This window comes from Somniosus microcephalus, chromosome 3, assembly GCF_052327205.1.
Source record: "Somniosus microcephalus isolate GS21.2 chromosome 3, FLI_Smic_1.0, whole genome shotgun sequence".
NCBI classification, from domain to species: domain Eukaryota; kingdom Metazoa; phylum Chordata; class Chondrichthyes; order Squaliformes; family Somniosidae; genus Somniosus; species Somniosus microcephalus.
This window is the reverse complement of record NC_140989.1, coordinates 321,916,250-321,942,324: the sequence shown is the minus strand read 5'-3', so window position 1 is coordinate 321,942,324 and position 26,075 is coordinate 321,916,250. Positions and strand designations below refer to the sequence as shown.

Genomic DNA, 26,075 nt, shown 5'->3' with positions numbered 1-26,075 from the left:
AGTGAATAACTTCACATTTCTCCACATTATGCTCCATCTGCCAACTTTTTGCCCACTCACTTAAACTGTCTATATTCCTTTGCAGACTCTGGGTTCCACCTCAAAAAGCTTACTTTTCCACCTTGCTTTGTATCATCAGCAAACTTTTCAAGCGGGCCTGGTCTGCGTGTTTTCCCTACATTTTCAGCTTTTTCCTGAGAATTGAGGTGCTTGACTGCTGAGCCTTCATAATGAATATCAATAGAAATGTTTTCTTCAAGGCATGCATAGAATAAAACAGGAAAATAAAACATGAACAGTGTTGGCATGACTCAATTTTTGTCAATAAGCATTTCTCTGCTCAGCTATCGACAACTACTTAGAGGCAGTCATTTTAAAAAGACATAAAGCAAAGCACAAGATGGGAATTTAGTTAGTGGACATTGTGCCCCACTGAATTATTATTGATCTGCTACAACTGGATTGACAATAATCCTGTAATTTTTGCAATATATTGCCTGCGTCAATCCAAATGAGGAGCACCTCAGTTGGAACAAAGTTAACAACACCCTCTACCAAAGACTTTAAATATTAGCAAATGTAATATTTATTCACGATGCATAAAACACTACCTGCCACGCTTTGTCTTTGGTGCTCCAAATGCACGTGGAAAGAGCAACAGATCGTTTGTAATATATTCAGGGTAAACTCAAAACCTAAAGTACAAGAAAAGCTCCCAAGTCGGGAATGATGATCTTGGTGTATTCTGCCACTCCTAATTGTGTATTTCTGAGCACTCGCTGGCACTGATTGATGCAGAGAATCGATCAATGTTGATTGGTGCCAAGTATTGCTGACAGAGCACATTGGTCCTAAGTTCCAAAGGCAAAATGATTGCTCTGTGGATGAAACTCTCTGGTTGACGACACCAAGCTGCTCTGGCGTAGGAATGCCCAACAGAAATTCTGGTCACTCTTTGAAACTTGTTGCTGACACTGCTTGATACTAGTCAGCTTCCGGGCTACTCCACTACAGAGAAAATATATAAAAAACATAACTCACCAGAATTGCCTCCAAGGCTTGGCTATCAATTACTAGGGAATGTACCTCGAAGCAGACCCTGCTTGATTTTCCCCAGACCCCTTCTGTGCAGGATGGGTAACCTAAAACAAACTGCAGAAGAATGGTCACCATTGTTGCCTTATTTTTGAGGAGTGTTCCTTCAGAAGCATCCATAGAAGTTGGTTTGAGAATAGGGACGTTATCTGAGCATCTTTTCCAGGTTGATCAGCATTATTGTCACAACTGCTTACCCGCACCCCCAACTCGCTTCATAAAATTACTGTGAAAGATGCCTTCCTCTGGGTAAATTAGTCAGATTTTCTGTAACAAGATTGGCTGAACCATGGAAGAGTGTCTGGATGAAGATGATGATTCCCTAAACAAATCCATTTGCAGGCTGGTTGGTTTAGTAAAATATACTACTTAAAGGAATAGACTGAATCTGCACAGCTAGTCAATCCACAAGGTACCACTTGAGAATTACCCTTTCCACCCTTAGTCTGCAGGTGATTGGAACAGGACTATCCAGTAGATGAGGAGGAAGAAGAGGGGAACATACTGAGGCAACCAAAGTTCCAATTTTACAGAGGCATTTAAAGTGTGGGTCACTCAAGGCCTCCACATACTTTAATCCAGGGGCCCCTCACCCCAGAGGGACCTTTCTCCAAATTTTGCATAGACTCCAGCAAGTGACTTTCATGGGGTTTCTTACAACTATCTTTCTTTGGGCTACAGTACGGGTATAGTAATAGGTGTCTGGGCTGATGTTAGCAACCTACTGGAGATGGTTCCTAAAATAGACTGAGATTAGAAGATTCACTGTGTGCAACTCTAATACTGTAGCTGCAGATTTGACGCTTGGTCCTCCCAGCTTTTCTTGATGTGGGAAACCTACACTGGTGTTAATCTTGAGCCCCTGACAATGCCAAATTAGTTGGGCAATTAATTTACTGACAAGGATCTAATCAACTTTTTGGCTTGATGTGGGTATCTAATATTATCATTATGCTTGCTGTTAACCGATTGTATTTGAAGCTACCTCTGCCCTATGCAGATTCAAGAAATCACACAACACCAGGTTATAGTCCAACAGCTTTATTTGAAATCACAAGCTTTCGGAGCGCTGCTCCTTCTTCAGGTGAAGTGGAGAAATGCATAAAGACACAGCTTATATAGTCAGAGAATCACGGACAACCTCACGATGCTTCACTTCTCCAGCTTCCACCCTAACCACGTTAAAGAAGCCATCCCATATGGACAAGCCCTGTGAATACACAGGATCTGCTCAGACGAGGAGGAACGCGATGGACACCTACAGACACTGAAAGACGCCCTTGTAAGAACGGGATATGACGCTCGACTCGTCGATCGACAGTTCCGACGGGCCACAGCGAAAAATCGCATCGACCTCCTCAGAAGACAAACACGGGACACAACCAACAGAGTACCCTTCGTCGTCCAGTACTTCCCCGGAGCGGAGAAACTACGCCATGTTCTTCGCAGCCTTCAACATGTCATCGATGACGACGAACACCTCGCTAAGGCCATCCCCACGCCTCCACTACTCGCTTTCAAACAGCCGCCTAACCTCAAGCAGACCATCGTTCGCAGCAAATTACCCAGCTTCCAGGAGAACAGCGACCACGACACCACACAACCCTGCCACAGCAACCTCTGCAAGACATGCCAGATCATCAACACAGATACCGTCATCACACGTGAGGACACCACCCACCAGGTACATGGTACATACTCATGTGACTCGGCCAACGTTGTCTACCTCATACGTTGCAGGAAAGGATGCCCCGGAGCATGGTACATCGGCGAGACCATGCAGACACTGCGACAACGGATGAACGGACACCGCGCAACAATCACCAGGCAGGAGTGTTCCCTCCCAGTCGGGGAACACTTCAGCAGTCAAGGACATTCAGCCTCCGATCTTCGGGTAAGCATTCTCCAAGGTGGCCTTCGAGACACACGACAACGCAAAATCGTCGAGCAGGAACTGATAGCCAAGTTCCGCACCCATGAGGACGGCCTTAACCGAGATCTTGGGTTCATGTCACGCTACATGTAACCCCACCTGATGCAGGGTCATCCGGACTCGAGTCGACATTGGCTTGTTCTCTCTACACAGATGCGGCTGGACCTGCTGTGATTTCCAGCCAAAAAAAAGTTTTTTGTCTTTTTTTTGTTTTTCATACAGACCCCAGCATCTGCAATATTTGACCCCTTGTGACCCCACCTCATTGTTCTTTGATGTAATGTTTCCCTGACTGACCTGTTTGGACACCATTCACACCTTTGACTGCTGTGATTATCTCCCTGCCGAGGTGCGATAAATGGCAGTTGGAAAGGTTACCTGTAAACATCTGACATGATTCTCTGACTATATAAGCTGTGTCTTTATGCATTTCTCCACTTCACCTGAAGAAGGAGCAGCGCTCCGAAAGCTTGTGATTTCAAATAAAGCTGTTGGACTATAACCTGGTGTGTGATTTTTTACATTTGTCCACCCCAGTCCAACTCCGGCATCTCCACACCTATGCAGATTCAATAGAGGTGACATTTCACTGAGTCATAGCACTTGTTAGAATGGCTGAAAATCCCACTTGTGGTCCAGCATAAGACCTATAGGCGAGGCCAACATGTTATTTTGCAGCCATTCAAAAAAGAACACTGCACAGCTCAAGTTGGGTCCAGAAAATTAGTGCAGTATTACCCTTGTATCATAGGTCAAATTTCTGCCATCTTTTTGATGCTGTTCAAGGTTCATCCAACTGAATCATCTTAGAAAATTGATCTGTGCATTTGCTACTGCCTTTAGAAGCCATGATACAAGACTGTCAGTGATCAGCATTTCATAGTGTGGTGATCCCACATGGAGGTGACTTGGAATCAAGGTTTCTTCAAAAGAATACCTAGCATGCTGTATCAAAAGTCTAACACTTTCTGTATTATAACTGTTTTGGAGAGGGGTGCGGAATAGAAGTGGATGGTCTTAGTGCCTCAACTGTTGTCAGTTACATCAATAAACCATGTGGATCCTTTGCCTTAACACTGCAGATTTTTCTCTTCACTTTGAACATTGCGACCTGGTGCAGTAGCATTGAACTTTTAGTTGATGGCTTACCTTTGGAGAGGGCCAGCTCAGAGAAATGAGTCCAATCAGTTTGTGGTTACCACTTCATTGGCATCCAGCAAAGCCTGTACTTTTAAAGGCTTAATGCCAAGTGTTTGTTCACTGGTCTTAGGACAGCTTCAAACTGTTCGGACAATGTTAGCAATTGTTAATAGATTCTCTCCAATCCTATTAAGAGTGCACATTGCTGCTGTTATTGTACCAATTGCTTTTAGTAGAGATGGCACCTAAGATCCATCCCAATGGTGCCTTATTTTCTAGTTAGTTGCTTAGAAACTGTGATAGTTCATTCATTTTGTTGGTTCTTATAGGAATTAAATTTGGTTTTGAGCAAATCCTTATTAGAATAATTGGAGCCTGTATGTTCTTGTAAGTTTTTTGGTTTCTTCCATTCAACATCAGTAATGTTAGCCCTCATCTTGGCACAAAGACTTGGCAAGCTGCGTGTGTTCATAGTGGGCCAGTGTTATCTCGGTTTGCTTGTGGGTAGGGCAGTTGGTTTACATTCCAAAAATGTTTGCTTATGATGTTGTGCCAAAATCTTAATTTGAATTTTGTCTTTCAATGGAAGAAAGTAATTGTCAATTAATTGAGCTGCACAAGGCTCTAACCCTTTTACGTGGATTGTGGAAATACTTCCCATTATCAAGGCAATTAAGACTTTAGGCAAGTGCACAGCTGAATAAGTTAGCAAATAGTGTAGTAGAGTTTATTTCCATGTGTTATTCCTGGGTAGGATAGGAGCTGATGGGAAAAGTCAGAGCTCATTCTTGATATGGATTAGCAGTCAGAGGGCTCCTCTTGAGGCCATCTGTAAAGAAACTGAACTTCCTCAAGTTTCCACAGCCTACCTGTTGGTCTTTCTGACAGCGTGCCTTGCTTACTTTAGATGTTTGTGCGATCGCTGTTAATTAGAGCCTCAGTGCTGCCTCGGGCCAAAGAATTAAGGCATACACCCGGAACATGACCCGACATACAGTGGAGTAGCAGGAGGCTGCTTGATTGAAAGCAATGCAGATTTCTCCTAGGTCTTTCAGCTGTGATGACACATGTGCAAGTGAAACTTTTCCAAAAAATGAGTAGGACTCTTATCTACAGTAGGTAAAGTAACATACCACATTTGTGGATAAGACACTTGCAATGATTTATATTGGTATTCATGTTTTTTTCAAAAACTGAAACTTGTTGAATGCTATTGGGAACGTGCTGTGATATCAAATAGTGATTATAACATCACAGGGAAATACAAATTGTGTAAAGTGTAAATGAAAAACACATGGTTTTAAATAATATTTGCTTAGGTGAACCTAAATTATGATGCAACTGCCTGTTAAATAAATGCTGTATCCAAGCGGTGTCTTCCATGTATTCCATTTTATACAGGAGGTGTTAACATATTGTTTCTAACCATGGCAGCTTTTAATTGGCTGATTTCAATAGGGTGCTTAGTGACACTGCAGCAATATAGTCAAAAGCACATTTGTTCTTCAGTGTACATTTCTGCAGCATTTGCTATAAATGATAGCTGCTAAGTGAAAAGCAGTAACAAAATCTATACTGAAACTTGAATTTGAGTGTGGTATTGTTGCTTAAACAATGAACATTTTAAGTATGTAGTTAAGTGCTGATATTGTGTACCCCAATCAAATTCAGTAACATGGCACCAGAAGATATCTGTAGCTTGTATGCATGTATACAATATTTTTAGTATTACGATTAGATGCTTGTTTGTGGGGCTGACTCGATTAATAAAATACTCTGTACCTGATTCTCATCTAACAAATGGAACTTTACAAAGTAAGCAAGTGTATTGATTGACAAAAGGTCAGCTTTTTTTAAAAAGCTGTTCTCTGCTAAGATTAGAAGCTCACCACCTCGGTGGTCATTGATTCAAACTTTTACAACTCTACATGGTGGGAGTCAAATGTTTTGTCTCTACAAAGGATAACTGGTTATAGCTTGATTGCTCGAGATGGAATTTAAATCTTTTATATAAAAACTTGGAGTTGCTTTTTGACAATAGACTCTAATATCTTTCCATGCTGTTAACTTAATTTAGTTTAAGTCTAAAGATATCCATGGATACATTTTCTAGAACATAAGGGCCTAAAGAATTGTATGTACAGTAATTGTCCTTTTTTAATGTAATATTAAATTGTGCTTTTATCTCCCATAGAACTGTTTAATTAAAATGGAAGAGAGTGGATACACTGGAGTGCTGGGTGACTTTGGATTGGCGGAGAAAATCCCTGACAAGTAATTTTATCTCCTTTTCTTTTAAATGAAAATTTCCTTAAAGTAGCAGAACTAAATTACTGTTACTAGTGTAACTGTGACAAAAATGATAATTTGTAGACATTTTTGTTTATTTGCATCTCTTCTAAAAATGCAAGATACTTAATCAAGTTTTTAAAGTACAATGGTTTTATACAGCGTGAATGCACATAATTTCCATTAACCAACATTATATATTCATTGCTCATGGACAACATTTTGGCCCAGAAATTAGGTTCGGGGGCTTGCCGCGCGTACAAGCCCCCGATGTGCACTCACCCGGCGCGCTGACATCTGAAGCCTGGGCCTGCTTGGAATTCCTGTCACTGGCCCGGTTCAGATGTCGGCGCGCTGTGCTTACCTGATCCAGCGGCGTAGTTAGTTCGATGTGCCGGCTGGGATCAGGTGAGCACTGTGCAGCCAATCAGGGGAGGGGAAACTTCATTCATGAGTTTGATAGTAAGAACTGTCAAACTCATGAAAAGTACGGGCGCCCAAAAGACTTGTTTAACTTTAAATAAAATTTTAAAAAAATCCCAATAATTAAATAAACTATAAATAACTTTAAAAAACTATTTTAAACAATTAATCAAATTTTTGAAAAAAATAATTTTTTTAAAAATCGGGTCTAAAACTACACTTGCCTTACTGTAAAGTCCTTAAAAACAATGGCCCAGTAATTCCTGTCGGGGGCTTGCCGCGCGTGCAAGCCCCCGATGTGCACTAACCCGGCGCGCCGACATCTGAAACCTGGCCCGCAGTGGATTTCCTGTAAGTGGCCCGGTTCTGATCTCGGTGCGCTGTGCTAACCTGACCCAGCGGCGTAGTTAGTGCGATGTGCCGGCTGGGATCAGGTGAGCACTGTTCAGCCAATCAGGGGAGGGGAAACTTCATTCATAAGTTTGATAGTAAAGACTGTCAAACTCATGAAAAGTACGGCACCCCAAAACACTACTTAAACTTTAAATAAAATTTTAAAAAGCATCCCAATAATTAAATTAACTATGAATAACTTTAAAAAACTATTTTAAACAATTAATCAAATTTTTGAAAAAAATAAATTTTTAAAAAATAGGGTCTAAAACTAAACTTACCTTACTGTAGATTCTTTAAAAATAATAAACCTGTGGGGGGGAAAAAAAAATTCTAAATTGTACTAAAAGACCACTTACCTGTAAAACTAAGTACTTACGTGTGGTTTTTCAATGCGTAAAAACCGGAGCCCTTTACACATGCGCAAATCTGTAAAAATACAAGGAAATCCAAGTTGCACGCGCTGCCCAATACCGCGCATGCGTTCAGCCTCTTAACCTCTTGGGTCAGAGGACAGGAAATGCCGGTTTTCAGCGCATGCGCTGTGCATGCTGAAAACCGGCAATTCCTCCTGGCACACGCGTGAGTACCCTGTCCGTACTCACGCGTTGTGACAGGAATTACTGGGCCAACAAAGCTGTGGAAAAAATGTTATTTTAAGTAATAGACCACTTACCTTAAAGAATGAAGTCCTTACGTCTCCTTTTTACATTCGTAAAAAGGAGAGGCCCTTACACACGCGCAAACCTGTGGGGGGAAAAAGGCATTTCAGCGCGCACGTGCAGACTCCTGCGCGCACGCGTTTGTCCTCTGAACCCCTTGGTTCAGAGGACAGGAAATGCCGGTTTTCCACGCATGCGCTGTGCATGCACTTCCATCGGGCCCACGCGTGAGTACACCGTCCGTACTCGCGCGTTGGGCCTGGAATTACTGGGCCATTAAACAGTTTTTAAATATTATTTTTGGTGACTGAATAATTGTTTCTCCAGGAATTTTACCACTGTTTTTGGGTCACAGTCCATGATTCTGTCGATTTTTACCATTGATTTTATAGTGGCTAATAAGTCAAATTCTGATTTTTGTATTGTGGAAATCTGAGATTGTTATGGATGTCTTGGGGATCATGTTCTGCAATCCCGTTCTGTGAAAACAGTAGATCAGTGGCCTGTTACTGTCTAATTGTTTGTATTTATTTGGCTTTCCATATCAACTTACTTTTTAAATGGTCTTCTCTAATATTTGGTTTGTGATTCTCAATTTGCTTTTATGACAATGACCATCTTTTGCTTTAAAGGAGGTTTACTTGTGGAAAATGGCTTTACTTGTTGCATTTAACAATTTGCACATATGTTGCTTAAAATGTGTTTGCCCCTTTACAGCATAGATTGTGATTAAATATCAAGCTTTTTATTAAAGCAATCAATAACTTTGATGTATTTTTTTTAATGGAAAGACCTGCATTTATATGCTGCTTTATCACAGGTTTGAAAGCACTTAATAGAAAATGAATTACTGTACAATGCAGTCACTATGAAGCAAATACAGCATGCATGACACAAACAGTAATGATGCAAATGACTAATTTGTCTTTTTTTTGGTCATTTTGGTGGAGAGGGATGTTGGCCAGAACACTGGGAGAACTCCCTGCTGCTCTTTGAATAATACCTTGTGATCTTTGACATCCACATAAATACTGGAAAAGGCAGATGGAATAATTGTTTAAAATCATATATGAAGATTGGAAATGCAACACACCTTCAATACTGCATCAGAGTATGACTCAAACAAGAGTGCAAGCAATTGAACCAAGCTGATGAGGGAGGGAAGGCAGCGAGGAGTGGCGCTGAAACAAGGATAGCAGGAGGTCCAGAGATGAGAGTGTGAAGGGAGACTTGTAGGAGTGGGTTGACTAGGACCTTTGAGAGCAGACTTGGGAGGAGGCAGTCACACTGGGGCTTAGGTCAGGAGGGAATGATAAATTATGGGACTTGGGTCTTTTACAGAGTAGGATGAAATGAGTGGGGGTTTCTATGGACTGGAGCTATGCTAAAGTCCATAAGAATTGTAGAAAGTTTGCTGCTTTTGTCACATCAGCCTTTTGTGATGGAGATTGGGTACATGGTGGCTTGTGGGAGTTGTAGTGTTTGGTTTCGCTGGGCCTTGACGTATTGGGAGAAGGTGTGCCCAGGTTGGGGATGTTCACGAGTGGCAGGTATTTATTATAGCTGTAATTGATATGTGATGATACCTGTACTGAAGAATTAATGATTGTGAGGTATAAATGTGGAAACTTTGCCAAGTGATGATGTGCAGCTGATGAGAAATGAAATTGAATGGATGGTGTGTACTGGCCACAGAATCTCCTGATAATCCAACTGAAAATAATTCTTCAATAATCCTGGTCACATTGCAAATCATTACTATCTTTGTGAATATCATCATGCACTGAAGGTCAACATCTGCACTAACAACTTCCTAATGCTACGTCAAAAAAGCCATCTTAAGTAAACTTGTGTTTTCTAGAATAACTAAGCATGCTATTTATCTTTTTTTTCATCCCATTAGTATGGATGTAGAAAAACTGTCAGTGGTCGGATCACCTTTTTGGATGGCTCCAGAGGTGCTGCATGGTGAGCATTATAATGAAAAGGTAGGTGTTCTGTTCTGAGATGGGTAGCAGACTTCTTTTCAAAAAGACTTTATAGAAAGCTGATTTAAGTGCTTAATTCTATATATTTCCCAGTTCTATTTTAAACTCAGCTTCCATTTTTTTGAATCACTTGTGTTGCCGTTGCACAATAGAAAAGCTATGTGTATTTTAAAACAAGTTCTGAAAAGCTAACTGAGCAAAGATGCATTTCAATGTATTCTTTCTATCTGTAAATGCTTTTACATAGCTGCACTGGTTTTGGGGGAGCGGTGCTGTATTGACCTCCAAGTGTCACTCTCCCCCATTTATATATCGGCCCAGGGCTGGTCTCAGTCAGGCATTGGGCAGAAGCAAATCCGGCACAGTTCACAAGACCCATGAAAAGGTGGGTCTCGACCACTGCCAGTTGGAACAAGGCAACTTCTATTTCTCATAGTCAGTGGCAAATTGTTTGCCAAGTTTTATCCAGGAACAATGACTTCTGTTGAGGGCAACACTAAATAATTTACAATGCGTTATCTTTTATATATTGACTTATTTGGTAGTATACAAAGGCCATATCTAAGGGAAATTAACTTGTTTGTTCAATTTTGAAGATCTGTGCATTAGATACAGATGTGTGATGTGTGAAGTGTTTCTATCTTTCTGGCTAGTTACCAGTGTGTTTAAGACTTCTGTCTTTAATTGGATATAGATATGAGGTGTTCCTGATTTTTGTCTGGGGACCTCTACAGAAGTACTGGTTTGGACAACTAAGGAGTTGCAAGCAATTTTGAAACTCTGCAATGGCGCTGTATTGAAACAGATAAATGATTTTGGGGAGAAACCTGCAGTTGTTTGCCTGAGTTCTAAGCTACTGCTGTGAGAAATTACTTACTCTGCAATTTTTAAGTATCATCTGTGCATTGTGGAAGCTACAGCCATGCTTATACATGACTACCTTGCTGTGTATTATGGTCGCAATCCCTTCGTGTCGTTAGTTAACTCATGACAGAAATGTACATCTCTTGCGATGGAATGTTCTGCTGTAAGGATATAACCTGTCACCTAACATCATTGTGGCTCCCAAAATGGGAAAGCTGATGTGCAATAGGAAAGAATAATTTTGATCCTATGATCTTTGTGTTGGTAGCACTCGGCAGTATTGAATTTGAAAGGGCTGAGTGATGTGACAAAAATGAACTATTTTTGTGCAGCATTTTCCTTGGTGTTGGTTTTAATTTTATCCTGGTACATAAGGGTTAGAAACCAGCTTCGTTGACTATATCATGTCCCAGCCTAATTTGATGCATTGTCAGGCAGTTTACTTGAGGGAGGAGCTAAGTGATTTAATTAATTTCAAACATGCTGTGTGATTTGTGCAGATACATGTCTGATTGGCGATCTTTTGAATTTAACTTTTGCTCAAATTCACAAACCTCTGGTTACTGTTTCAATCTGTCCTTTTCAAATTGATGAATTTTGATAAGGGGCCTGTGACGGACTAGAACTTCTAAAGATAATTAGATAGGCCAGAGAACTTACTTGAAAAGAGGATTAAAGAACCACTACATTTTTAAAAAAAGGTTCAGGAAACTTTTTTTTATCTGGCACGGACGGGACCGATGTGGTGCCGGTTCATCAAAAATTCCAGATAACCGAAAGCTATAGTAAAAGATATGGCGCTGAGAGCTCCGTATAAAGCAACAAACCTTGTTGCTTAGCAACAGGTTCAGAACAATGGCCACAAGTTGCAAGCGTCTCTGTAGCTTAGCAACAGCTGCAGCCACACCCTTGCACAGCAAAAGATGGAGGAAGGCAAGTAATAAAAGTTACCTGAACCTACTCCCTGAATTTTGCCAGCTAACCGAGATTTCCGGTTATTTAGGTGTCGGTAAATCGAAAGTTTCCTGTAATTGTAATATAGTTTTAGCAGAGAATTGGGAACTATATAATTTTCTACTATACAAGTAGTTAGCAAAGTTTAACTACTGTAAAATGTTTTGTTATTGCTGTGTACTATTCAATACTATTTGGTAGTTAAAGCCCAAAACAAGAACTACTTTGCTTTCAAAGACTAGGAGGGTCCCATGAGGCACTGCATAAAGTCAGTTGCTAAAATAATAGTTAAAAGAACATGGTTTTCCGTTTCCTATTCTGGGTGCACCATAATACTTTATTTGGATATTAGGGCAACTGGAAAGTTCTCAAACACGGAGGCTCATATTTGGATAAGAGAATAAACTGGTCACCTCTGCCAGATCAGATGACCATAAAAGATCCTGTGGCAGTGTTTGAAGAGCACGGGGAGTTCTCTTGGCATTCTGGCCAAAATTTATGTCTCAACCAACATTACCAAAACAGAGTAACTGACTTTTTTTATTACTGCTGTTTGTGGAACTTTGCTATGTGTAAACTAGCAATAGCTTTTGCCTGCATAACGGTAATTACACTTCAAAAGTAATTCCTTGGCTGTGATGGACTCTGAGGCATCCTGAGGACACAAAAGGCATGATATAAAAGCAAATTCTTTATTTATTTTCGTCTTTCGGATGAGATGGTAAACTCTCAAGTGGACGTAAAAGATCCCATGGTACTATTTTTTGAAGAAGAGAAAGGGAGTTATCCCTAATACCCTGGCCAATATTTATCCCTCACTCAACTTAACAAAAACAGATTATCTGGTCATTATCACATTGCTGTTTGTGGGAGCTTGCTGAGCACAAATTAGCTGCCCTATTTCCTACATTACAACAGTGACTGCATTTAAAAAAAAAAAAAAAAAAGTACTTAATTGGCTGTAAAGTGCTTTGGGACACGGTGGTCGTGAAAGGCGCTATATAAATGAAAGTCTGTCTGTCTTTTACTTTTATAAATAACTTTAGTGGCTTAGTAGATAAGTGATCTATGGCCGTTGTTTCTAACTGTTTCTAATTTAATGGCAGGCGGATGTGTTTTCGTATGGCATTATTCTGTGTGAGATTATAGCCCGAGTACAAGCTGATCCTGACTATCTCCCTCGGACAGTGGTAAGGAGTGAGCTATTTGGTCCTGCTTCTGATAAGAAAAGAAGCAAAGAATAATTGTCAAAGATGTTCTGTCACTTCTGTGGTTTAGCAACTACCCAAATTTTATATTAACAAAGTGCATCTTCTTTAAAAAGTAAGTGTATTTGTAGGAGACTTAAAAAAAAAAAAAAAAAAATTGAGCATGTTTCTCCTTCATTTAACATTGGCACAAAGATGAATGGGCCAACATCCAAATGGGGATACTAATGGGAGTGCTGTTCTTTTAACAGTTTGCCAACTTGGTTATCTCTCCGCAGTCTATAGTACCAGCCAGTATACTAGTACTGGTCAACTGTGCAGCAGAGATGGAATTTGTGAATATCTCCTGTTTCTCTTGCCAGAACCATAAGCATCGACACAAGTGGGGGGTTACATTACTGCCTTTCCAGTGTTCATTCCCCAGATGTCAGGAAGAGCTGAACTCTTGTGCAGCACCTCCTATTATGTCTAGGATTAAGAACAACACCTTCATAGAATCATAGAAATTTACAGCACAGAAGGAGGCTATTCAACCCATCGTGCCTTGATAGCCACGTGCCCTACCATGTCATTACAGGAAACTTTGTGCTATCCGGCACCCATGGGACCGAGCTACTGCCGTTTTTTTTAAAAGCTCCGGATAGACCAGCGTCAATGTTATCAGATAGGAGCTTTTCATCGCAGTATCTGACCACAGTGTTGCTCAGCAACAGCTTGTAAACACTCGGCCCGTGGCTTGGAAGTGTCTCTGAAGCTGTTGCTAAGATACAGAGACGCTTTCTAGAGCCTGCCGTATCTGACCACAAATACTGTTGCTCAGCAACAGCTTGTAAACACTCGGCCCAGTAGCTTGGAAGCGTCTCTGAAGCCTGCCTGTGAAAAGAATGCTAGGAGAAAAAAAAACACCTAACCAAAACGGCTGCTCATTTCTGCCGTTAGATCAAAGTTGCCGGACATTCAACTTCCGGATAGCTCAAAGTTTCCTGTACATTAATAATTAAAAACAGAAAATGCTGGAAATACTCAGGTCCGGCAGCATCTGTGGAGAGAAATAGAGTTAACGTTTCAGGTCGATGACCCTTCGTCAGAGCATGTCATTATATTGTTTGTTGCTGTCCAGTATTAAAAATTGGCAAGAGCTAGTGATAAAGTTAAATGATTTTTGCTATTAACATGGAATACAAATTTTATATCGCAGCATTTTTAGCACTCTGTTTAATGCAGATATTAGTTTCCTTTCTGAGCTAGAAATTCCCCAAATTGTGAGAGTATAATTCCTGGGATTAGCTTAAAAAAAAACAATCAGTGCTGCTGCCCTGATGATAGAAACCTGTGTGGAGTAATACTGATTCCATTGATCAAAAATCAGAAAAAATGCACTAATGAAAAGCGACCTTTAGTTTATCAAATGTTCTAATTATGTAACAAATTCTATTCCTTCTTATTCTGGTTTTAATGCATTTAGATAGAAGTAACACACTACAATTTAACAAAAGTAAATATCATGCTCCAGAATTTTATTTATTCATTCTTTGGGTGTGGGTGTTGCTGGCAAGGCCAGCATTTATTGCCCATCCCTAGTTGTCCTTGAGAAGATGATGGTGGGCCTTCTTGAACCATTGCAGTCTGTGTGGTAAAGGTGCTCCCACAAATCTTTTGGGTCGGAAATTGTTCTTTTTTAACAAATAAGTCAGTTTTACTTTTGTTCTTCAAAAGAAATTGCAGCTGTGTTTTTACCTAAAATTCTTACTTTAAAAGAAAATCGAATGCTCACAATGCAAATCTGTTCAGTTCCTGAAGTTGAAATGGAAGTGCTTATAGTTCATATGCAAACATGAAATGAGGCAATTGTTGTGCTGTCCTTTAATTAAACCATCGGGCTTGCAGATCTAATATGAATGGACAGTAAGTGGCTTTGGTTAGACATTGACATCTTTCACTCATTAATTATAATCTGAAGCAGAATAGATTTAATTGTGTGTAATTTGTGACTTCATATTTTTGTATTATGTGATAGTAAACGTACGTCTTGATTGTACACGCTTACCTCCTATAGCATATGCATCTTTTACTTACTGAATTAAATTTTCCTTTTTTCCTCTCATCCCCTTCCACCAAAAATGTAGAACTTTGGATTAGACTACGATGCGTTTCAGAACATGGTTGGGGACTGTCCACCCAGCTTTCTTCAGCTTGCCTTCAACTGTTGCAATGTAAGTAAAGTGTGATAAGTGAGCTATTTCTAGATGTGGATGAATAAGGGAAATATTTGCTCTGGCAGAAGCCTGCACACATTTGCTATAATGTTATATCTGTATCTGATAAGATAGCACTGGCAAAGGTTTGCCTTGAGTATTTTTTGATCAATCCAAAACGGCACTGGTGAGTGTAATGGACTATTCCGATTAAGTTTGAAGTTGCGACCTTGAGTAGAAATCATACATCCTCTGCCATTAAGGATAAAGTACTCTGTGATCTGTCAAACTGTTTGTTTCTACAGTATACGATTGTTGTAAATTAAAATGAAAAGTAAAATGCTCCATAATAGTTTACTTGATGAATGCTCCTGCTTTTTTGGCAAAGTCAGTGAGATCAAAATTTAGATTTATTGTACATATGTTACTGTTTTCAAAAGAACACAATGCTGGAAATATAACATTTTGGGTATGTATCCTTCAGAGTATAACATTCGGAATGCATTTCACTTGGAAATATTTTTTAAAAGTTTATTGATTGTAACAGATGCATTTTGCTTTGTTTTATTCTCTAACTCTATGTACTGCAGTCAATTCCAAATAAATATGTATCTGATCCAGTGTTCCAAACCACACTTCTTCCATTTTTTTTATCATGCAAGCAGAATGAGTGGGTTCAATCAGTAGCTTGATATTTTATAGTTGATATGCAAACTTGTGGCAGTTACGAGATTAGTTTTTTCACTGTCCTTTGTTAAGCAAATGTTGCTGCTGCTGGCTGTCTGTTTCCCGAACATCTCCATTTAAAAATTCTCATCCTAGTGTTCAAATCCCTCCAAGAACTCTGCGTTCATTCACCACTGGCCTCTTGTCCATCCCCCCACTTCCTTCGCCCCACCATTGGCAGCTGTGCCTTCATCTGTCTAAGCCCTAAGCTCTGGAATTCCCTCCCTAAACTTCTCTCCAAGACCCTCCTTAAAAGATACGTCTTTGACCAAGTGTTTGGTCACCTGTCCTAATGTCTCCTCCTTTGGCTCTGTCAATTTTTTGTCAGATTATGCTCCTATAAAGCACCGTGCGATGATTTACTACATTAAACGTGCTATATAAATGCAGCTTGTTGCTATTATCTTTGCAACTATGGCAGCTCTTTATTTGAAGTTGCATAGAATTACATAGGTTCCACAGCAGACCAACTGGTCTGTGAGTGTTTATATTCCACATGGGCCCCCTTCCATTCTAATTATCTCTTCCCACCCTGCCCTTGTATACCTCTATTCTCTTCTCCTGCATGTGTGCATCAAGGCTCCCCTTAACTGCTCAATGTTGACTTGTACTAAATTTATTTTGGGGTATATTTAATTTCCCTCCGCCACACAGATGAAAAGAAAAAAACATATGTTGGCAGCCTACAGCAGTCTCTTTTTAAAGTCTGCCAGTTGGGGCACAGAAGGAATCAGAAAACTGAACAAATCATGCCCAGTGCATGCACTGCTCAGTATCTGTCCAATTTCAGAGAGGGGTCCTTAATCAGATGCTAGGCTCCTTATTTGCCAATATGATGTCAGGCGTATTTCAGGCGCCCTTGGGGCATGGTGACATTGAACTTTTTTATTCCCTTGTTTCCCGCTCAAGAAGCGAGCAAGACTAAGTTCAATTTTACCCCCCACTCCCACCTGTGTTTAATCTGAGACATTTTAGGTGGCTTAAATTACTAATGTCATCTTCTAAATAAATGGTTTAAAAAAAAAAAAAAAAAAAAAAATCTAATTTGGAAAGTTCCTGAAAACTGTAGCTGAGTGTCCATAACTCAAACCCATAACTCGGTGCAACAGAGTTTCACGAAATTGATCCCTGGGATGAGGGGGTTGTCCTACGAGAAGAGATTGAGTAGATTAGTAGTACAGGTGATTTAATTTTTAACATGTTGCAACTTTGCAGCATTTGAAATGTACAGAGCAATTGTGATGAAACAGTCATTCAGTGATGGGTTCTTTTCTGGTGTTGTTAAATTCAGCTGTTAAAAGTGGAAGCTTCAGTTATAATAGTGCTAAATACACACACAATCTAAATTTGGCTATGCTCAGTTAAAGTGAGCTTGCGCAGAAGGTGACCATTTGGACCACCATGGCTGTGCCAGCTTTTTGTTAGAGCATTGCAAAATGAATCCTGTTGCCCTGCTCTCTCTCCATAGCCATGTATTTTCCTTTGTTTCAAATGCATATCAACTTTTCCTTTAAAAGATAAACTGGTCTCTCCTACAAACATTCCATGCTTGAACAACTGTTGCTTTCTGAGAGAATTTTAAATTGATGACCTCTCATTAACTCCCCAACCAGAGGAAGTGGGGGCTTTCTCTTCACCCCATCAGAACCCTGCATAACTTTAAAATCCTCCTGTTGAGTGTCTCTTTTTTGTTCCAGTGGAATTAGTCCCAGTATCTCGAAGCGCTCTTCATAAGTGTAATTTATCATCCTGGTGAATCGACCATTGCTGTTTACAATTTATCATCATCTCTCAGTGGCAGTAAACATACATCCCTGATATACCAAGTCCCTGTGATAGGACCAACCTCATACTGGTACCTTTCTATTGGTGCTTTAGTGAATTTTAAAATGAGATATATGTGGAATAGTAAAGTTGTTCTCACTTTAGATTTTGCCTATGTAAGTTACTGGATTTCAAAAGTAACTCATTAACTGTGAAGTGCTTTGCGGTGGTTGAACATGGAAAATGCTATAAAATCAATTTTTTTTTCTTCAGGTGGATCCAAAGCTCCGTCCGTCCTTTCCAGAAATAGTAAAAATGATAGAAGAGATTATACCACACCTACAAGATGGGGGACAAGAGAGATGTGTCAACCGTGAAGAAGGTACCGAGAGCAAGCCAATTAATCTTCAGAAAAGTAAGCATGGCTTTTTTTATTGATAAGGTTGTTAAATAGATGCCTTTTATTTTAAAAAGTTATATAGGCTGTTGAGTGCCATGATAATGGCCCAGAAATGTGGGTCTCCACGGGTGAGTATGTGCGGGAAACCGGCACTTCTGTTCCCCTGAAATAAGGAGTTGAGAGGTGGAACGCGTGCGCGGGAGAGGCGGTGTGTGTGCATCGAACTTACGTTTTTTTTGCAGGTTTTTCCGGGAAGGTAAGTCTCCAGAAGTTAGACATGTAAAAAGCAGTTGCAAGGCCTGCTTTTTACAAGGTAAGTGGTGAATTCATTAAAATTAAAACCTTTTTTCCACAAGTTTATTAGTTTTAAGTACTTTAAAGCAAGGTAAGTTTATTTTTAGCCCCGTTAGAAAATAAAATTATTTTTTTCAAAAATTTAAATTATTGTTTAAAATAGTTATTTCATGTAATTTATAGTTTATTTAAAAAATGTGATTTAAAAAAAAAAAAAAAAAATGTATTTGAAGATTTAGTGATGATTTTGGAGCTTATAGTATTTATAAGTTTGACAGCCCTTCCTGTCAAACTTATGAATGAAGCATTCCCTGCTTCCCTGGCTCCCCATGGCATCGAACTAACTGCGCCCCTGGGATACGCAAGCACTGCGCGCCGGCAGTTGGAGCAGGCCCAGGATCGGAGCCCACAGCTCAACGGCTGGCGCGCAAGCTAAGTGCAGGTCGGAGGCTTACACCCGTGGGAAGCCCTTGACCCGAATTTCTGGGCCAATATTACTAATCTGAAATGAATTTTTACTGCATTAGAATCTTGCAGCACTGTATTTTGAAATGTACAGAGCACAATAGTATTGGATCCGCCTTCTGAATGAACCTAGTGCAACCATAAACGCAATGGGGTAGAGTTTGCGCTAATATCAGCACAAAATGGGTGAAATTGGCCGAACCAGCGCAAACGAGTGGGCAATTTTAAATGGAAATTACATCAAGCAAAAGTTGAATTTCCTCAATCTTTTGCGCTAGTTTAAAAACCATTTTGCATGATGCTGGCCCCGCCCACGAAACTGGCCACACCCCCAGATTGAAATAATGAGGATGGCAAATTTCTGCTGATTGTGCTCATTTGCGGCCGTTCGAGGAGGCTTTTCAAATTGAACTGTTCTTTTTTTGGCGTAAAGGCACTGGTAGGCACGTTTTAAAAGTTTTTACATATTAAATATTTTATTTACTAAGAAACTGACTAGTGTACACCAATGAAACTAGTAAATGGTTCAGTATAGCTTTTTTGTAATTTTCAGTGATTTTAAAATCAAGTTGCCAGTATTGCCAACTCCACCACCTCCTAAATCAAGAGACAAATTCTTAAAATCGTAAGATTTGGTAGAGTTGCTATTTTTTTCCTGACCCGACCCCTCGCTGACCTTTGCTGCCGAACAGGAAACTCATTCGGCTGTCACTAACTGATTACTGACATAACATAAGAAATGGGAACAGAAGTAGGTGGATCGGCGGCCCCGCCGTCATGTCACTCGCAGGCCAGCCTTGCTCTGCCTTTGACCGTTACCCTTTCCAGAACATCATCTTTTCTAAAATTATGAAGGGGTTTGATAGGGTAGATGTATAGACTTCTACCAGGTCACCCCTCAGACTTCTCTTTTTTTCTAGAGAAAAGCGCCCCAGCCAGTTTAATCTTTGGTCGGTATAACCTCGCAGTTCTGATGTCGTATCCTTGTAAATCTTTTTTGCACCTTCTGTGCACAATTGGCTGTGGAGCGCATTGAGAGGGCTTGATGTAAGTTATTTGTTTATAATATGGGAACGGTAGCATAGTGGTTATGTTACTGGACTAGTAATCCAGAGGCCTGGACTAATAGAAAGAAAGAAGGAAAGAAATAATAATCCGGAGGCATGAGTTCAAATCCCACCATGGCAGTCGAACTTAAATTTAGTTAATTAAATGAATTTGGAATAAAAAGCTAGTATCAGTAATGGTGACAATTAAACTACTGGATGTTGTAAAAGCCCATCTGGTTCACTAATGTCCTTTAGGGAAGGAAATCTGCTGTCCTTACCCGGTCTGGTGACTCCAGACCCACAGCAATGTGGTTGACTCTGAACTACCCTCTGAAATGGCCAAGCAAACACTCGGTTGTCAAGAAGGCGGTTGGCCACCACCTTCTCGAGGGCAATAAATCCTGTTTTCCCAGCGACACCCACATCCCATGAATGAATGGGGGGAAAAAAAGGCAGCACATTGCAGTACCCACAACCTGGAATCCTACCTCTCGAGGCTCAGCGCTGCTGGGGTCAGGGCCTGCCGGTCGGCCCTTCGCTCCCCCGCCTCCTGCTCCAGCCGCTTCCCGCTGCGCCTCAATTACCACGGTAACCCTGCAGGAGGCCCAAGATATCTCGAGATGCGGTGCTGTCGTCAGCTGGGGCCGGAGGGGAGGAAGCTGAGCGGGGCTCCCACCGCTCGGAGGGAGGAGGTGGCTCGCTCGGTCGGTCGATTTGTTCACTCTGGTTAATGCTGGCCCTCGTGTTTATAAATGAGTGGGGCCTGATGGCGGCCGGGCTAATCCTGCGAACTTGGATGCTGTGGAGTGAGGAAGAACCCAGTGGACGTTATGGAAAGGCCTCAACCTGTTTTTTTTCTCGTGCACGCACAAATTGTGTTTTTTTTAATGCATGTGCAAATTGACATACACCACCCCCCCCCCCCCCCCCCCCCCCCCCCAAATCTCAAGATTTAGGCGTTCTATTGCGAGACTGCGAGTGATGCTTTATTTCACTCCAAAATCGTGTCTCCTGCAATGGATTCGCGAGAGTTGGCAATACTAAGTTACTCACGGGTGGACACTGTACACTCTGATTAAAAATGCTTATTTTTTTGTGATCAACCCATTTTCAACTATTAATAGTGGTAACCTGGTGCAGTTTTATTAAGTACATCAATTAATATTTTTTAATGCAAAGAAAAAACCCAGTTACGTTCTATTACGCTGACTGCAGTGGCTCATGGACGATTTTACGTTTGTGATTTAAGCAAATAAGTTTGGGCGGAATCTTGAACCATAACTTCACTTTGGGGAAAATCAGATTTCACGTGCAATTTGCACCCAGTTTCCTGATTGTGCCCAAAGTGGAAACTCTACACCAATATATGCTCTGAATGTTTACTATCACTTCTGAATTTGCAGTGTTCCCTTGCATGGATCTAGAAAGGTCTGCATTTTCCATGCAGTCTGTATTGTCTTGTATTTAGGAAGTTGTCACTTAATTCGGTTATGGATACTGTGAAGTGAAAAACTTTCTAACCGTACCAAAATTCCCCAAATCTTCCATCTGCTTACATTGCTGTTGAAACTGGTCACTATGAAATGTGCAGCATGTCACACCTACTTCTTTTGCTGGATTCTTTAAATGATCTGATAAATTATAATTGAAATAGTGATCATTCAGTTACACTTTTCAGCCCATGTATAATCTTGGTACAGGAAACTTTCGTTTATCCGAAGGTTAAATGTCCAGAAAGCTCTATCTACCGGCAAAATTCAGGAGTCGGTTCAGATAATTTTTTTTCTTTTCGTTGCTTCTTTTCTCCAGTCCGGGTTCTGCAAGCGTCTCTGTAGCTAAGCAACAGCTTCAGCTAGACGCTTGCAAGCTGCGCTGACTGTTTTGAAGCTGTTGCTAAGCAACAGGGTTTTTTGCTTTACACGGAGCTCTGAGCTCTATGTTTTAACATTAGTGCTGGTTTCTACGGCAGTTTTGATCTAATGGCACCAGCTCGGTGCCGGATACCAGAAAGTTTCCTGTATGAGGGTGGCACAGTGCATTGATGCTTCAGCATATTGTCACTGAGCAGTGGAATGCAGGTTTATGACCAAGAATTCTCCACAACTGAGTTCCTGTACTTCCTGCTGTGAAGGGGAGAGTAACAAGTGACTGCTAGGTATTTTTTTTAAAAATTCAACTCTGGCCAGTCCTGTTTTAGTGATCAATTTCAAGACAGAGACAGATATTTAGAGCAGGCTATTTTGCATGAGGAATACAGTGTGACAGAGGGAAAACTTAAATACACACAAATAAATTTAGTACAAGTCAACATTGCACATTTAAATTGAACTCTTGAGGGTTGAAGCCATTGGCAATGCCCACCTGAGTTTGTCACAATTACATTGTTTATACTCTTATATCTGATTGCCATAAATGGGGAATTTATAATTTCAGAGGCAAGTCATGCATAATTAAAATACTTTCACTACTGTTGGAAGAGAATAAGCATACATATAAAATTAAATTTAAAATCTTCCCATTTTTGCAGGTTCTTAAAAGTGTAAATGAGGTTAGAATTGTTTTCCTAGCACCTATACCTCCAGGGGATGACGAGAGCAAAGTGAGCTAAAACACCAGCAGTCCGTAAATAATGCAGTCTGTCATCTGAAGTCACATTTACTGTGCCTATCAAGGTCATTATCATCAGCATTGGGTACTGCAGCATTTTTTCTTGGTTTCAACTATTGTATCTAAAGCCTATTGCTGACTTAACCTTAAAATTAGTTTAAAAAAAAAATAGGGTAATGAACATCAATTGACTTGACTTGCACATTGCTGAGCTGAAGTATAATGGGGGTAAATTTAACTTTGGTCAATCTGATAACGCCATCACCCAATGTAAAGGAAAATGGGGCAGGGCATGAAACGGATGGCTGGTCCATTTTATACCATCGCTCAAAGTTAAGATTGTTCCCAATGAGTTTGTATACTTGCAAAGGAAAAGCAAGTCGTATCTCCTTGAACAGTTGTTTTTAAAAAAAAAAAAAAAAGCTTTTGTAATTTAAATTTTGTTTTTCTACAAGAACAGTATTGGGAATTCTGTTGCATAATACAGCTAGTTTGGTGAGGAGGCTGGGTTTTACTTGCTGCTTTTCTATGAGTTTTAGTGTGAAGATGTGCTTCAGTCTTTTCCTCACTGACAGGACTAAGCCACATTTTGGAGTACTTTACTACCACTAAGTGCAAGACTTGGGATGCAAGGGATTTACTGAGAGTGCTCAATAGATAAGCAGCCCAGCCATTCACTGGCTTTCGTGCCTCCTGGGCTAGGGAAGGGAAAAATAAAGATTCCGACTCTTGACTATCTAATTAGTTCTGCTGGAATGTATATGCATGTGGAAAAATTTGATTGGGCTTGACTTTGATGCTTTCCATGATCCTGTAGCCAGGGAACATTAAGTTCATGCAGGAAGAATGGCCACTTGGATGGGTTATGGGAGGGCTGCCAGCATCTGTGGAACTGTACCTCGGCAAGTGTCACATCTCAATAAAATTGGGAAAAAAAGAGTACTTCAGTCTAGCAAATAGATGGTTTATTATTTAAAGCCATATGCTTGAGGGTCAGATAGTTAAATGGCTTTGTCCCCATTTGCACTAAAAGAGCTGTGTATTTTTATTTAAAAAACAGGTACCCCATTACATTGCATTGTTGCTGCCAGATGCAGCATTGTAATGTAAATGAGGTGGCACGACTGCTGGAGGAGGTAAGCACTAACTCGGTGGTTTTCCAGGACTCTTCCTGTGCCACTGGTGGGAAATGTAAACAGTTGGGGCTGCCAGCCATTTTATTTTCTGTCCTCTGTTGGGCTAGGCATGGTTTTAATATTGCTGGGCTCTAGACCTTCCCCCACCCCCCCCCCCCCCCACCCCCAAAGTTGGGGAACATCTGTAGTTTGAAAACGAGTTGTAGAATCATAGGTTGTTACAATATTGAAACAAACCTTTTGGCCCATGTCTGTCCTGGTATTTTTCTCCAGCTAGCCTTATTCCACTCTTCTAATCACTCCCCATACCTTCTAACATCCTCCTTGTTCAAGCAACGAATTTCCTTTTGAATGACGCTGCCGAGCCCTGGGAAACCCGGCTGGCAGCTATTGAATTGAAATCAGGCTCCCAATTACACTGATTAATGAAGTTTTCCGCCACCCCAAGACTGAACACGCACAACATGCAACCCGCTGCCATACTAATGGAGGCAGGCAGGTTGGGGCATGTTCCCAGATTTTAATTTTTAAACCCCCCCCAACCCTGACCCCCTCCTGCCTGTATGGGGGTGTTCATATCAAGGCCCATGTGTGTGCCTGAAAATGACTCTTTGAATTCTAATTGGGAGGAGAGGCATTTTGTACATGTTGAAAACAAAAACGTTAAAATTTGCATGTTTTATTAAAGATTAGGTAGAGGAGTGTATTTTACAGGCAGTTTAATGCTATTCTAGAACTTTTTCTATATACATTATACTTATTCAAAAAAAAAGTGCTGTGACTGGGAGGGGCAGATTTCTCCACCCCCCACCTTCCAATATGTTGTGCAGTAGAAAATACTCTTGCTGCTTTTACTTAAAGCATTTGTTTAAAATTTATCTGGGAGTTGCTCATGTTTAAACTGGAGTTGCTTGCTTTTTAGATACTTCAAAAATAAACTGATCAAAGAGCTATTTCATTTCTTAATAGAAGCACGGTAGTTTTACTGCCATCTGGTTGTTTTATACAAGATGGTTAGGTCCTTGTGGATTAGGAACATGTTAATAGCAAATATAGTATGGATAGCTTGAAATAGTCTTCAAGCTGTAAACATAGTACTTTCAGTTGTAACACACTTTTATTTTGTGCTCATTCGTAGGTGCTGGAGAGAAAGGACAGGCAACAAAAAGGTGCAGCCCTCTGGGACTTCCAGGTGACAAGATTCCACCCAAATCACCTCGGCCTCGGCGCAATATATGGCTCTCTCGTAGTCAGTCTGACTTCTTTACCCGAAAAGGCAGTCGGAAGATTAGTGTCCAAGATCCATACTACACCCCTAATAAGGGAATGTTTCGCAAGATTAATCCCTTCATTGCCAGACAGGATCTGAAAGGTGGAAAGACAAAGTTTGTGGACACACCAAGTAAATCAGTAATATCACTTACATTTGACCTGCCATCACCTGATGCTGTAGACTACCCAGTCACTTCAGTATCCCAGGCCAAGCAGCACTGCAGTGGGGATTTTCAGGATTCTTTTCTCTCTGAGCGACGATATCGATCCCTTCCAGTTTCACCTGATTTTCCAACAAAAGAATGTCACAGTTTTGGGCCCTTTTCATTAACGTTTGGGAAGTGTGACCCTGTGCAGCTGGGAACTGATGTGCGACAGAAAGTTGCGAGCAGCTCCAAATACTCCGTGTTGGAGATTCCACCATTTAACATCAAACCTCAAACGCAGGAATCTGCATCATTAGAACAGTTTGATGCTATGGACTGTTCAGGGAGTGAGGACCTACAGGACAAAAATGACGTGTATACAGAGGATAGGACACTACTAAAAAAGTTAAAAACTTATGAAAGCATGGCTGTTCTTGGCCCAGAAAGTCTGAATTGTAATAGTATGCCTGGAGGTGATGGGCCAAATTTAGATGGTACATCATTGAGCAACTGGGCTAGCACAGTTTCTGATGAGGAAATGGAGGAGCAAGAGATGCAGAGGGACATGTCTAAATTAGCGATACCAGAACCCAAGTCATCTTTCAGTGTTAGTATCGCACTGGAGAGAGATGGTGAAGTGGACCCGAGTAGCTGTCCTGCTTTTCCAGCTGAAGCATCTGACATGGAAGGGCATTCATCTGTAGTGCTGACTCCGTGCATGACTTCAAATCCATGTCACCTTCAGTCAAAATGTGATATTTGAAAGGCACATATGTATCAATATTGTACAGAGAGGCTTCATATAACGGCTATTTCTGCCTAATAAAAATCTGATTACTTTTATTTTGTCAGAAAAGGTATATGAGAGACTAGAATTCCAAAGTTGTTTCAAACAGGTGGGTGCTGGTACCATGGATGTCGGTTCGTTCCGATAAATTATTTGGTTTAATATGTGGTGGTAGACCTGTATTATAAATTGTCTCATTCATTCGGGTACAGTTTTTAGATCCCCTACAAGCTAAGTCGAACCTTTATGGCAGTAGTTTTATAAAGCAGCTAAGTCTATCCTCCC

General features: G+C 40.7%; 1 protein-coding gene across 3 annotated transcripts in view; it reads left to right on the top strand.

Moving 5' to 3' along the window:
• The window catches only part of tesk2 (testis associated actin remodelling kinase 2), a 117,574-nt gene extending 91,715 nt beyond the window's left edge, over positions 1–25,859 (top strand). For all 3 annotated transcript variants that reach the window (XM_085983051.1, XM_085983049.1, XM_085983050.1), the window contains 6 exons: positions 6,363–6,442; positions 9,839–9,923; positions 12,848–12,931; positions 15,076–15,162; positions 17,908–18,049; positions 24,724–25,859. In XM_085983051.1, the coding sequence (XP_085839177.1) occupies positions 6,363–6,442; positions 9,839–9,923; positions 12,848–12,931; positions 15,076–15,162; positions 17,908–18,049; positions 24,724–25,766 (1,521 nt within the window). In that variant the 3' untranslated portion in view covers positions 25,767–25,859. The remainder of the gene's footprint in view (positions 1–6,362; positions 6,443–9,838; positions 9,924–12,847; positions 12,932–15,075; positions 15,163–17,907; positions 18,050–24,723) is intronic.
• The last annotated feature ends 216 nt before the right edge of the window (positions 25,860–26,075 follow it).